This window comes from Ascaphus truei, chromosome 1, assembly GCF_040206685.1.
Source record: "Ascaphus truei isolate aAscTru1 chromosome 1, aAscTru1.hap1, whole genome shotgun sequence".
In the NCBI taxonomy this organism is placed as follows: domain Eukaryota; kingdom Metazoa; phylum Chordata; class Amphibia; order Anura; family Ascaphidae; genus Ascaphus; species Ascaphus truei.
The window spans coordinates 341,652,494-341,667,518 of NC_134483.1; the positions used below are offsets into that span (position 1 = coordinate 341,652,494).

General features: G+C 36.6%; 2 protein-coding genes across 4 annotated transcripts in view; one reads left to right on the forward strand and one right to left on the reverse strand.

The window, feature by feature from the left end:
* LOC142499193 (serum albumin-like) overlaps positions 1–4,070 on the forward strand; it is a 53,525-nt gene extending 49,455 nt beyond the window's left edge. Inside the window, exons 12-15 of the mRNA XM_075608214.1 lie at positions 1,180–1,403; positions 2,238–2,370; positions 2,587–2,641; positions 3,936–4,070. Of these exons, the coding sequence (XP_075464329.1) occupies positions 1,180–1,403; positions 2,238–2,370; positions 2,587–2,631 (402 nt within the window). The 3' untranslated portion in view covers positions 2,632–2,641; positions 3,936–4,070. The remainder of the gene's footprint in view (positions 1–1,179; positions 1,404–2,237; positions 2,371–2,586; positions 2,642–3,935) is intronic.
* Positions 4,071–7,020: 2,950 nt separating this feature from the next.
* Positions 7,021–15,025, reverse strand: part of RASSF6 (Ras association domain family member 6) — a 51,756-nt gene continuing 43,751 nt past the window's right edge. For 2 of the 3 annotated variants that reach the window (XM_075608244.1, XM_075608228.1), the window contains 6 exons: positions 13,964–14,065; positions 10,632–10,683; positions 9,317–9,435; positions 9,117–9,214; positions 8,745–8,896; positions 7,021–7,937 (listed from right to left, as the gene is read on the reverse strand). In XM_075608244.1, the coding sequence (XP_075464359.1) occupies positions 7,885–7,937; positions 8,745–8,896; positions 9,117–9,214; positions 9,317–9,435; positions 10,632–10,683; positions 13,964–14,065 (576 nt within the window). In that variant the 3' untranslated portion in view covers positions 7,021–7,884. The remainder of the gene's footprint in view (positions 7,938–8,744; positions 8,897–9,116; positions 9,215–9,316; positions 9,436–10,631; positions 10,684–13,963; positions 14,066–15,025) is intronic. The other variant, XM_075608236.1, reaches the window with a different exon arrangement.

The following is a 15,025-nucleotide window of genomic DNA, read 5'->3' on the forward strand; positions in this document are numbered from 1 at the left end:
AGGTAGGACACCACCGTTCCTTTTTTAATTTATGTATGTCTATTTGTGATTAATACATTTTGATACTATTGTGTATGCTAGAGTGCTATTGGGGGATTCTTTTTTCTGTGTTGATATATATATATATATATCAAGAAGAGGAAAAGCGCCCGATCCTTCTGTAAAATCCAAATACAAAGTTTTAATAACTTGAGCCAAGACAATTGCACACTCACAATTTTGCCACTGAATTGAAATCATTGTATGGGCAAGCCCATGCGCCAACATGTAACCAGATCGCCGTCCGTATGCTCTGTCGCACTGTGTTTTCCTGTAAGACCACAGTGCTGCTGGTGTCACCTAGTAAGTGTCTCTCCGGCAACCCAAGATTGCAGCCTGTGGTTCCTATCAAACAAGGTCTGTATTGAGAGCGATTCAGTGAACTTCCTCTCCTTTCTGGCGTCTCAACTGCTCCACCACCGTAGCTCACTCCAACCCCATGACCCTACAGTACATGTTTCTTCCGGGACAGCGGATTTCATCAGGGGATCTTATATTATTATAAAACTTGGTGTACATAATTTCTTGAAACATCAGTTTTGAACCAAATGCAATAATGACTTCTGGGATGTCTAGTGTATATGTGACTGTGACAGGGTGAATGAACGTCACCAGCCATATACCTGGCAAACCTATATTTAGGCGTGCAGTGCACCAGTGACGAGGTTAAGTTTCAGTTGAGAAGGGCTGCTTACTTAGTCTGACCCCAGCTGCATAATCGAGGTGTTTTAAAAACCCCAGGCTGTATACACATGCAGGCTAGCTGGTCAGGAGAAATGACTGAAATACTGAAGAGATTACTGCTATAAGGTCTGTTTTTCAAAGTACATATGTGATGAACTGTCTGTGTCCTGCATGCTGAAGAGAAGCTATTTTGTTTTTGTATGCTGAAGAGAAGATATTTTGTTTTTGTGCGCTGTATGTTTTTAAGGCTCAATAAATAAGCCTTATCAAGAGAACCCGCGTGTGTGGTTGCATGTACCCTGCAACAGTGACCATGTGTATTTACATGGAGGACATCATGTCACAAGTCAAAAATATTTTTCAAACAAAGTGAATCGTCCGGCATTTATAACCAACAATAATTTGTTACTTGATGTTGTTAAATTAAATTATATTTCCTCTTGTTTCCCTACTTAGATGAGCAAAATAATTGGTGAAATGTGTGAAAGACAGAAGAAAATACATATAAATGATAAAGTTGCCCACTGCTGTAATGACTCTTATTCGGGAAGAAGATCATGCTTTACTGGTCTTGATGTTGATGAGACCTATGTACCACCAGCAATCACAGATGAAACATTTCACTTCAATGCAGACTTGTGTACAGCTACCCCAGAAGAACTTCCTACAAAGAAACAAGAGTAAGTGATAACACGCTCTGATGTTGACTTATGAGTCCATGATCTATATGGAATACCGTTAAAGCTGCAAGGGCATCTGTGTATCCACTTTTTTCAACCTTTACAGTTGAGACTTTAATCCCACTGCATGCTTTTTTTGTGTGAATATTCGCTTTAATATTATATTTTTTATTTTATTTTTAATCTGGTTGGCCTCCTGGTGCAGAGTTGATGCTACCTTATTTCTAGAAGCACCTGGGGAAAATATGGGGGTCAACAGCTACATTAACTGGGTCATTTATCACTGGGATTTAACATCTGGACAATTATTGATTTCTTTGTTGGTCCTGTCATTCTTTGGATGAAACATTGTCTCAAGCAAAGATGCTGGCAGCAAACATATTTAAAACTGTTCTTAACCCAGAGAGTAATAAAGAAAAGTGGGAAGTTAAATCAGGGGTTTTCTACTTATTTTTTTTTCTCCATAACGATAAAAATAGGCATGAATGTGTGCAACAAAGTATTAAAACATAGTGCCCTTGAAATACAGTGTTTCCATAGTAAAGTTCTTTTCTTTCCTCTAGTTGGTATCCATTTTATAAACCAATTCAATTCTTTATGGGAAAGCCCCCAAATATTTGGCCTTCTCATTCATTTCCCTATATTACGAGAGAGATGAAAGAGACATGTGACAAAAGATACTGTATCAGCTGCAGTCCGTTGTTTTAGTAGAAGAGGAAATTACAGACTAGGTCAAGACGTAATAAAGACAGTGTCTGAAAATCATAGGCCTTGTACGAAAAATGTAATTAAAGGGTTTTGAAAAAAAGTTCACTTTTTTTATTTTATTTACAGATTGCTCATCACACTCTTGAAACTGAAGCCTCATTTGGTCCAAGACCAGCTAACTGAAATGACTACAGCTTTCACCAACATGTCACAAAAGTGCTGCAGTGCAGATGATCAACAGTTGTGCTTTAATACAGAGGTACAGCATACAATTCCTGTATAATGTAATATACAAATGCAGTATCTGAATGTAAAAAGTAAACAAATCAGGAGGTCGTTACATTTCCCTCAGGGTTTTGCTGCATTGCATGAGTTATGAAGATATGGATTTGCATTGACATAGTTAGACTATTGTCACTGACAATTCTGCTGTTTTTCCTGCTTCTTCTTATAATGCCTTTATTTGTTTTTACAGAAACCAATCCTGATTGAACATTGTCAACGTGTGATTTCAGCATAACAAGGATCAGGTAAGACTTCTGAGTTATAACACTAGATAGTAAAAAATAGTTCTCAGTAGAAACTTACATTATGTACAGTATACTGTATAAGCAAATACTCTACTGATACTTTAATGAAGACAGCATCATGCAAACAATACTATAATAAGTACTGAATTACACTGTGTTGTACATTGAATGTTTTAGGCCCTAATTACTTCCCCAGTTTTAATTATTTATTGGGGTCTGGGCACAGAGATAAAGTAACGTGCTCCTGCTCAGGACATAAAAGGACGTGGCTACATTTTTCCTGCTTCATTGGCAGTTACATAGCCCGACTTCTTATCCTTCAGTGACACAAACAAGCTAGTAAACCCATCTATTGTTTTAACAATTATTTATTGAAAGAGAATGTTTGGCCAGATGCTTTTCCCAAAAAGATAATCCATGCAAACTGGCATTAGGGAATTATATTCTATTTTGTACATTATGTATCAACCTGCTCTGCACAATCTAACATCCTCAAAGTGAGGGCTCTACTAGCTAACAATCTTAAGATCCATTGATTCCTCTCCTAACACCAAAGTGAGGCAAAGGTAGTGAGATGTTGAAAGTGTTAAATCTTAGTTATTCATACCTTAAATAAATAAATCAGACACACATACTGTAGGCTATGTAAATACATTTTCAGTTAGTTATAAAAACATAGTGAAAGGAAACTTGAGAGGTTTTCTCTTACGTTCAATACTCAGTATGAAGTCACAGTGTGGACTTCCCATCATTGGTCCTCAGACATAGAGAGTAGGACATGAATTATGACATCAGCGTTGGACTGAACATGGTAAAGAATATGAATCATTAGAATGTATTCAAAACAGGTTGGGTTGCTTGTTGGTTCAGTATTACCAATACATTTTGAGATCAGAATAATTTTTCCAAGGTAATAGTGAAGCCTTAATGCTGTTTATTACCCATACCAACAAATACAATGTATTTACAATACCTCTACAAGTACAGTATTGTGTGACACTTTACAGTTGGAATAGTATAATTTAGATACATGCTGGAACGTGTGTTGCAAAGTTTTGTTTTTCATAAAAGCTTAACTTTCACTATGTATTTGTTATGTGTCCAAAATAGTAAGTAGTATTAAACTTTAATGAAAGCAATAAAAGTACAAGGGGTGCTGAGTCTTATCTGCTACGTGGCTTAAAAAAAAAAGTTTCAGTATATGTTGTTCCATTGTTTTTATTTTCTTTTACATATATGACTAATAAAAAAATATGTACACTTTTCTAACAATGTTTTTTCCCCCTCTTCATAGCCTGCAATCAGATTGAGGAAGGGCATTTTTCATCTATTACAATCCAGATGTGGAAAAAGTTTCTCTACAAATAAAGAAAATAATTTTCCTAAAGCAACAACAAATAAATACATAAATAAAGCCTTTGAAAACGTTTGTGGCAAATTATAGGTTTATTTTGTTGTCTGTGATGATCACATTTAAAAAAAACTGATAAATGATTTTAATTGAAATTCAAGGGTTACACTCATTCCTACTCACTTGTAAAAACACATTTTATTGTTCAAAATTCTCAATCTAAGCAACCTTCCTGCAGCGTTTCCTTAAACCACCTGCCAGTTTCCTCCTTTGCTAAGTGATCATGGACTCTCTGAGAGCAAGAGGGTTAAGAACCTGTAGCATAAAACACAACCTACTCCACTCTATGAGTCAGTGAAATACTGTACTTTAGCTGTCAACATTATAACTCCACTGTAGCTGTCAAATGACATTGGTATATACAGATGGGTTTGCTGTGCAAATATTATGTGTGGTAGCCATAGGCGCAGCCTGACTGATAATGCATTCATAGTTACATAGTAAATGAGATTGAAAAAAAAACAAAAAAAAACATGTCAATCAAGTTCAACCTATGCCAACATTTAGACATTCATGTTTCAGGGCTTCTTCATGCACCCATCCTATGCTTTGGGTTTATAATGATCCATACAGTATGTTCAGCTTAGGGCACTTAAAACTTTGTAGAGAAATTATTGTCTTGGGACAACCTAAAGATGGCATCAGCTATTTCAATGAGGTTCTTCATATCCTGTGCTCTAAATCTAATTTTACTGGTGCTTTGATATGCTGGAAAAATGCTGGTTCCCTGCTACAGTGGGATCTATGTATCAAAGTGGCGCAATTATCATAGAAAGAAAATCCTATTGATACGAATCAGTTATTTAGTCCCAGATTTGTTCAACTTTTGCCGTGATACGTATTCCCCAGAATTAGCTCAGCCTTGACATTTCCAGGTGTCAGAAACAAAGTCAGAAACAATTTAGACCATTCTTTGTTTTGTTTCTGTTTTTGATCACATTCAAGGTTCATGAAAATAGTATTCTTCCTCTCCATTACTTTCCATGTGTTGGGCATATGCTGGTGCCCACAATATAAACAATCTCAATATTAGAGATGGACACATTTTTTGGGCCGATTTGGATCCGCCACGGATCAGTCACATTTGGACCTTTTGGTCCACGGATTTCCGTTAATCAATCTCAAAAAGGGAGATTCGTCTTTTTCAGATTTGTTTTTACCACCTACAATCAAATCCATTGATTCAGCAAGCCACGAGCGGAAAGCTAAATATGTGGATTGGATTCTTAAAATCCACCAGCAATCCGCAAAGTATCCAATGGAGATTCTTGATTAATCCGTATCGATTGAAACAGACACATTCCGCCGATGAATTTTACATCATGGAACGGATTTTGAATGAAATTCACACATCTCTGATCAATAATTTCCTGCTTACTATACTTATTGCTTCCTTTCATGTTCTCAAAGTGGCTTTTGAATTTCTATGAGTTCATAGAGCTGTACATCAGTTTATAATATACAAAGACAAAAGTTGCAATAATTTACCTCCCATGCAAGTTAAAGCTGGGAATTTAAAGCTAATTAGAGAAGCTGCAAAACTATCACATTTGCAGTGGTGTAATATAAATAATATATATTATACATACACCCAAATACATATACACACAATCAAAACTTATTTTTATCACAAAAGTGAATAATTATTTTACACAATGGTGGATGAGAGGCTTCTCTGTGATCATGCATTTTTGGATTCAGCACTAGACACAAACTCATGCATTCAGAGTAACGATTTTCACTATACAACAGTGACATTTTCATAAAAAGTTGAAACATACCACACTTGTCTATTGACCATAGTAGAAAATAAAGATACATTAACAGAATTCAAAGACATATATTAAACATTTTTTTCTCTTCATTGGAATAATTGAGTCAAAGAAGTTTCAAGTTTATAAGTTAAAATTGTGTCAAAATAAACTCTATAACATAGCTCATTGAAATGTATGGATTTTATATTTTGGCAGTATAGAACATAAATCTATACGTTGTACATGTGAACAAATGCAATGATACTTATTGCACTTTATCTGTGTCGGAATAAATTCACCCGTATCTACTGTATGTGTAGACGTCACCAATTTATGCATCAAGTCTTCTGATTATCCTGTTTGGCAATATAATACATGGAAATTCTCATTCATTTCGGCAATGTGCAGAACTCTCCTTGAGCCTAGGTCTCTGAACAAAAGTAACATGTTATCTTCTTCAAATAAAGGACACAGAAATCACCAGGCGCTCCTGGGGGTGTTCCAGGTGAAACATAATAGCAGGCAAAAGAAAACCAGCAATAATTAGAAAAACAACAATAATAACAAAGGAAAAATATACAACCAGTGATAAATTGCAGCTCAACATTCAATGGATCTTCCTTGTTGATCCTTTACTGGTTGTAGTGTCAAGAAGTCAGGGAGCGCAGTACACCAGTGGGAACATAAAGGGAAAAAACATAACACTGTGTGATGAAATGATGATAAAAAAATATAACTATAATTAGAGCAACATAAAAAAAAAAGTCCCAGGGACTAATGGAAGGCGCACAATGACTAAAAATGCTACACTAATCAGGGGAGTAGTCAGTGTATTCATCAAGCAGACACCATAAGGTATACAGATGCAATGGGGACTTGCGGACGCAGTGTGACGCTGTCACGTGGAGCGGAAGACTGAGTGGGAGACTCAAACCCGGTAGTCATGTGGTGCTCTGCAGTGAAGGAATCCAAGGCGCAGCTTTACCCCCTGCAGCGGTTCATCACTTACAGGGATTTCACCTCCCACTATGGACACTGACTGTGTTCCATACACATTGCCTGTTTTTTGGGGCTTTCCTGTAAGTCCCCATTGCATCTGTATACCTTATGGTGTCTGCTTGATGAATACATTGACTACTCCTCTGATTCGTGTAGCATTTTTAGTCATTGTGCGCCTTCCATTAGTCCCTGGGACTTCTTTTATGTTGCTCTAATTATAGTTATATTTTTATCATCATTTCATCACACAGTGTTGCACTATCATTTGTGTTATGCTTTTTCCCATTATGTTCCCACTGGTGTACTGAGCTCCCTGACTTCTTGACACTATCTTCTTCAAATACCTGTTTAAGTCCAGGCAGACAATTATTTTAGTGCTATTTATGATGAACAGAGTTCCGGTACCTATTAGTCCAAAATAAGAGTATATTTGTTGTCATTTATGTTAACGTTTAATAGACGATGCTATAGATTTTCATAGATGCAGAAGGCACTTAAGCTTTCAAGTCCTCACAAGTCTAAAGCAGTTTGCAGAGGAAGTATTATTTATGCTAATTTATTAGTTATCACAATCTGCAACAAACCTATTTCTTATTTCAATATGCTTCCTGAGGAAAATCAAAGATTTGACAAGTTGCATTTAAATGATAATTGTATTTCATCTCAATTGTTAACAATATTTGGTGTTACAGGGTATATTCCACGATAATGTTGTCATATAGACCTCATCTATTTTATACATTAGTAAGGAACTCTTATGTGTCTTTAATTCAAGGTTTCTTTACAAATGTGTTACTTTTACAAGACCTGCTATCCTGACTCCTGGAAATATTTTGTGATGATATATTTATGCTTTGCTTGTGGTGTTATCATGATGTTTACGATAAATTGTCACATATTTCCAATTCCTATGCTCAATCCAAATTTCCAAACGTTTTCCCGTAAATCCAACCCATGTCTTTGAGTGCTGCATGTCAGATGTGTCAATAAGAAATATTTTGACACTGTGCCTCATGGTCCCACTTCTTTTCTTAAAAAATGCACTGTGATCCAAGGCTATACTGTTGTTTCTGTCCTTTTTAGAATTTTGCAGTTAAGATGCTGAAGTAATATGGACTTTTCTTTGATATACCTAGAAGAAAGAATACAAAAATGGTGAGGAGAACATAAGTCATTATTCAATATGCTGTATTCTCCTATTCAGCCTCATTTAAATGAATGGGGCTAAAACTTTCCTTAACAAGGATAAAGCGCTCACAGCACACGTTTAGCTCAGTAACCATGTGCTTACAATAGGTCTTCCAATGATAACTTACATTTGTCATTCAGCCTACCTCTCTAACTTAGCATCACACAATCTTCTTGATGTGAGGAGTACTGCATGCAAATCAGTGTTTATACTAAAAGCCAGTATTAAGAATAGGGGGGAAGTATGCAAAGAGGCAGTGTTATTGAAACTGATATGTGCCATAATTCAAAACGTACTTCAGTCAAAGAGTACGCAATGCGGAAATGTATGATTTTCCTGTTAAATATCTCAACAGTAAGCTTACATTGTGTGTGGTGACTGCCTTGGACTGTTCTTTACTACTGTGTCCATTTTGGTGGAGTTCTCTTCATCAATTTATTTAGAAAAACATCAATATTTTTGCATCTAATAAGATAATGGATCAAATTGCTGCACAGAAGTTGTAAGAGAATTACAAATACAAATTTCACTTCAGTCGAGTTTTTTCAAACCACATTTGTAAGTGACTAAACATACTTAAAGACGACTAAAACATTGAAACCACTTATAACATGAGGTTACGATCACATAAGGCTGCAAAAATGCATCCCATTGCTCCAGAAACATGCCTACATATTGCAGCATACTAGATGATTTGTAAAATTAACTTTCAGTGTCTGAAATTTTCAATAAAGTTTCAAAGTGTAATACTAAAAGAAGGAAGGGTGATGTACTGCTGCGCCAGCCTTTCTTCTAAAACTTCTCGGAGCCGTTGTCGTTGCATCGCCTGTATTCCACGCGCTATAAATTTAGCATCCCCTCTGTTCATGCCGCATTCACGCCGCCCTGCACACACGGTTGATCTGTTCAATTATAATGGTTTCGGATTTAATTGGGGGCAATTCTTCGCGTATCTGCACTTAATTAATCCTTCTACTGTCAGAGGGGCTTGTACCGCATTGCGTCTCTGCCTTGTAAGCAGCAGAAAGGTTAATTTGGTTTTACTCTGAGCCTGATCTTGACATAAAACAGGGAAATAAAAACCATTAAAAGGTTTTAAAAAAAAGACCCACTTCCACTTACTTGTCAATAGTTCTCTTAATCTCCCGTTCCTCTTCTTCATTTAACTTTTTCAGAAATGACTCCAGTAGTGGTAGGCCAAATTTAATGTATTGTGCTACCTGTTGAAGAGACCAAAAAAAAAAAAATCACAATTCATAAATATAATATATTAAGCAATCACTGGCATATACATATTATAAGCATAATAATGTTTTATGTACATCACTGCTGATTTCTTCTGCTTCTTTGTCCATGAGGAACATCCTTGCAATGTTTCCTGAAGGACCTTGTAAGAGTCTTTCCCACAGTGGACAGTCTGTGTTCTTCAATTTTTTCTTTTCTAGAAATAAAATGTGCATGATTTTCATGTGCCGAATGGATTTTCTTTGAAGGCAATAGCTTTAAAATAGACATGTACAATGAATGAAAAAAAAATAAAAAATAACGCCACTGACCTCTCTGGGAACAACCTGTTCCCTGTGTTAACTCAGATTAATTCAGCTTTTTGTTATCTTTTGATTTTAAGAAACTGTATTAATTTTAATACTGTATGTGTCATGTAATAATAATCTTTTTTGGTAACCTAGGCACTGTACTTTTTGTATATTAAAGCTAAACTTTAATAAGTAATAGTTTGGGCTCTGATTTGAACTACTGCATGCTTTGTAGAATAAATAAAATGTTCGGACACATTTTGCTATAATAGATTTGTGTGTGTTAAGTGCACAGTTTTCTTAATAAGCAGGGACCATAGACTCTGCAAATGAATATTTTTTATAATTTCTTTAGTGGTGGCGGATAAAGATAGACAATGTGACAGAGTGAGGGTATACATTATTCATTCGGGCGACCTGTGTGCAGGTGAGGTGAGTCAGCTAGATAGCTGTGTATTAACCCTAGTCACATATACAAGTGACCTTCTCACAGGTGTGTCATTCGTGACACATAGTGACAGGGGGGAGACAACAATTTTTATTAATATAGAAATCAGATTAATCAGATCTATGCTTAGGTGTTAAGTGGTGGCATTATCAGAAGGATATACTATGATATGGGTGTTTTATTTACACTTGGTCGATAAGTAACTTAATTCCCTGTCTCTGAAAGACATTTCTTCTGCAATTACTTCAATCCATGGTCAGTTACATATACCATATCCCCTATATCAGATCACAGAGTTGGTGCTCTAGACAGACCTTCTAAAAGCATAAATAACACTTTCAATGGGTCTTATTAATAATTCATTTTCTGCTTGTCACCACACGTCCCCCTGATTTGCCAACTAGGGATTCTCTGTCAAAATGTAACCTCAAAAAGTTTCAGAGTTGCAAGCCATTCTTAGAATATACAATATAATCCACATGCACATCTTCTTGTGCATTACTAATGTATCATACCATAAGGTCAACTCGAAATGAAATGCAAGTAATTGAATATCAGTATTGACACATGCATCATCTATGCAGCAGAACTAAGCACATACTGAAATTGCATTTACGATCATAAGCAATGAACAAATAATATGTAGCCACTTACCTCCCGTTGCATGAATAATGTACAGTGCAAACTCATTGGGGCTAGTCTCAACCTGTAAAAAATAGAATTTAGAAAGAATACAACATTTATCTACGTTGTTGATATTATTTAAAATTAAGGGGCCTATGCAGAGAGCAGCGCTTTTTAAAATTGGCGAGGGGAATAAAAAGTTGGTTTAATGGAGAGTTTTATTCTCCATATGCAGAAATGGGCGAAATCCGCTATTTATACCATTACTGCATGTGGAGAATTGTAAATGAGGAGATGCGCGCTGCTGAAAGGGAAAAAAAAAAATCGCGCATTTTTTTTTTTTTCCTAAAGCCGACGACCTCCTGCTTCTTGCCAACTTTAGTTGGCGGAGAAAATTAAAGAAAATCGCGCCATGTTATTGGCGCGAACAGCCGCTAGATGGCGTTCGCGCGTTTCTGAATTTGGAAAATTTTAAAGCTGGCGAGATGTAGGTTCTCGCCAGCCGCGCGGCGAAATTTTCAAATAAAAAAAAAAATGGCGCTTGTTTCAAAACTCGCCATTACCTGCCTTTCTAAAGGCAGATTTTGCCAAAAAATGGCGCTTCCCCCAATAACGCTGCTCTCTGCATGAGGCCCTAACTCTGTCTCACCTTCCACTGTACATGTAAAAGCTTTCTCCAACTGAGAAAGAAGCGGAACTCCAGAGGTCTTAAGAATAAAATATTCAATACATATTTCTGGGCAGGTCTTTTACATGTACAGTACAGTGGAAGGTGAGACAGTATTCATTTTAAATATCTTCTATAGATGTCACATATTTATTGGAACTTTCCTCAGGGGTGTAGCAAAACAAAATGCATTTTTGCCGCCATAATGCAATCCTAGTATTAACAGTTTACCACTGAGGGGGATTCTCAGGGCTCTGATAAAGGGTATCGGAGCTCGATCAGTGGTAACTGACATCCAGGTCAATTCAAGTCAATCAAGGCAGTTGATTGGCTTGACTAACTAAAGTTCAATATTGATTTTGCTGGGTATTAATGGTTCAAAACATACATTACTGTCTTGTTGTATTTACTAAACATTTTATGCTTAAACATTGCAGCAACGCATTATTGGATAAGAGTGGACTACATTTAATGACAGGATCATAAAATAGCAAGCAAACAGGTATGCATAATCTAATTACACATTCAAGTGTCAACAATGATGACAGTATTGCAAACAGACATTTACAGTAAATGTGTCAATATGGACTAATTAGATATGGGAAAACAAAAATGGAGAGGTGACAGCACACACTCAAAAAGCACAGACTGTTTCAGATTTCTTACTGCGTTTGAAGAAAAATCACAAGAAGACTTCCATCATGATAAATAATTGCTTTTACTGACCAAGAATCAGGCAAATATCCCAATAAACACGACATTTCAGGCCCTCATGCAGTATAAATCTGAAACAGATGAGTCTGGGAAAATTGAGTGTGCTGTACCCTCTCCATTTTTGTTTTGCCGATTGTTTGGAAGCGCGCTTACACTTCTTGTGGGATATGCACCTTATACCAATATATGATTGAATATATTTTTTGCTCTTCATTACGATATCTGGATTTATTTCCTATTGACTCTAATTAGATATGCACATGTGATGCATTAAGCTCCAATGAGCTGCAATAACTGCAACAACTCAATTAGTATTTTCAAAATGTTTACATCTTCTTCTGGGGGGTGTTACATATTTGTTAGCCTCCTATATACAGGCATACCCCGGTTTAAGGACACTCACTTTAAGTAGACTCGCGAGTAAGGACATATCGCCCAATATGCAAACAGCAGCTCGCGCATGCGCCTGTCAGCACGTCCTGAACAGCAATGCCGGCCCCCTACCTGTACCGAAGCTGTGCGCAAGTGGGGAGTCTGTGAAGCCTGTTACAAATGTGTTATTTACATCAGTTATGCACGTATATGACGATTGCAGTACAGTACATGCTTCGATACGTGGAAAAAAGGTAGTGCTTCACTTTAAGTACATTTTCACTTTACATACATGCTCCGGTCCCATTGCGTACATTAATGCGGGGTATGCCTGTAAACCCTCAGAGTTTCCTACCACTTCCCTTTCCTGTAAAATGGAGCCTTTCCCTAACATGCTGCACGCGCTGATGCAAATTCAAGAATGGCGTCAGGATAGAGAAGCAGACATACGGGTAACTATAGATAGACAGAGGGAGAGAGAGAAAGATTTTTTCTAGCTTAGCAGCAACAATATGGGAGAAAGAGGATAGTGATGGCTAGGGTATTTAGAACCAGGAGTAGCATTGTAGGACTTTCTGAGGAACCAGCACTGCCTCAACCATGGATCTGAATGACACAATAGGGAATTATATTGATCCTATGACAGACAGGAGTTAAGCTACTGTGCCTATTACATTTTCTGGCTTTTTAGTCCTTTCAACCTGCACTGGCTGTCGTGGGGGTTGGAGGGAGATAACTTACAGTAACACATATTTTCCCATGTTTCCCCAAAGAAATTCATTCCCTGAAAAGGCACTTTATGAATTACTTTTCATTTTGCAGTTTTCCATAAATCCACAGGGTGGCAGCAGAGTTCAGTGTCTTTGTGGTGTCTGTGTTTGCAGTGTAGCTGGTGTGACAAGCCTGCTTGGTGTATTTGGGAGCTAGATGGTTGATTCTTGGGGATACTACTGTATATAGCACATTTTAGGGTTGATACAGTCTGTATCGTATCAGTTGTGCTCCATTAGTCATGTGCAGGCTTTTAACACTAGACAGCCTCCTGTGCTGACTTGCTGCTGGCTGCTTACGGCTGCTCGTGGCGTGTGACATCACGCGCCAGTACGTGACCGACGTATATTTTGCTAATGAACCCGGAAGAAGCTGAGGCAGCAGCAAAATGTTTGTCGGTCACATATTTTCCCGCCGATTGTGCTGCAGTCAGCTGCTTTAGATCATATTGAATGAATTGTAAGTTAAATGTGCTGCACTTTGCCAGGAGAGTAGGACTCAGCTTGACGCATTCCTCTTGAACAAATTTAGGCAGGTTTTACCTGAGCATCTCCTTCCCATACCTGCCAAGTAACTCCAAATTATTGTATATGCTGCATTATATTAGCCCAGAAGCACCCCAGTCAGCTATACATATTACTTTCCTGATACAAAAATATATTACAATATATGTGGTGCATTATGAGATGTATGGAAATTCATGTCATGTCCGTAAGTATGCAAACTGATGTCAGTCACTGTTACAAGTTATATCACTTACAGTTACATGTCCAAATATGGGATGTAGCAACCTTTCTGGAGTGATATCAGTGATTGCATACTAGCAGCTATCACTTACCATAAACTTATGTAGCAACTGCTCAATTACTTCTTCTGTTTTCATATTGCTGTCAATCATAACTTTTGTTTCTGATCCAAATGCTGGAGTGAAAATTGATGTCTTGAAATATAAGATGATGTCAATTAATCACTGGGCTAATTGAAAAGCCACATATTTGCATGAAAGTGTACATCATGTCAGGCTGCAAAGAGCATGCATCCTAATAGATAGAAAGCATAAGATATGTTGTTCTTAACTATTTTAACTGTTTGATTAGCACATACAGTATGTTATCATGTGGAGGGCTCTACCCTAGGATTAATATCCTAATGCTCAAATGAGAGTTTTAGACTCAGATTCACTAAAATTCATTAATCTAGCAATAATTGGACGATATGGATTATGATAAAAAATAATTTGGGATATATTTTGTATTTAAACCTTAAACTAAGAATGATAAAATGCATGAAAACCATGCATTAATCAACTCTTTTGTATATGACCTTTGGCAGCAACGCAGGAGAACCATGAGTCATTATTGCAATTTCCTGAATAAAGCCAGAAATCCATCTGCAACTACAATACATGTCTACTATAAGGTAATGTAACAAATCATTACATTATCCTATGGCGGATATTATATTTTTATATCTGATGGACTTTCAATGCATAACTAAGGATGGGCACTTTCACTTGTTTTTTAATTTTTTTTAAATGTTTGAATTGAGTTCTGGCAGAACCAAAGCACATTTTGGTATTAGTTTTGAATTTGCAAAACATTATTGGAAAAAGTAAATGTTTTCTCTTTAAAGATCTTTTTTTTTTTTTTTGTAAGACATTTTGTTTTAAGAGTGACCTTACTTAAACTACTAACTTTCAACAAACAATAAATAAAATATATATATTTTTACATTTGACCGTTTTTTATATACTGTATGAATAAAAACAACACGCTAAACAATCTTCCAGAAAAAAAACAAATGAAAACTACAACTGAATTGAAACATATGCCTTGCTTGGGTGTCGGCTGACGTTTCGATCACAAGCTCATTTCGAAGTTCAAACTTCAACAAAAGTTCT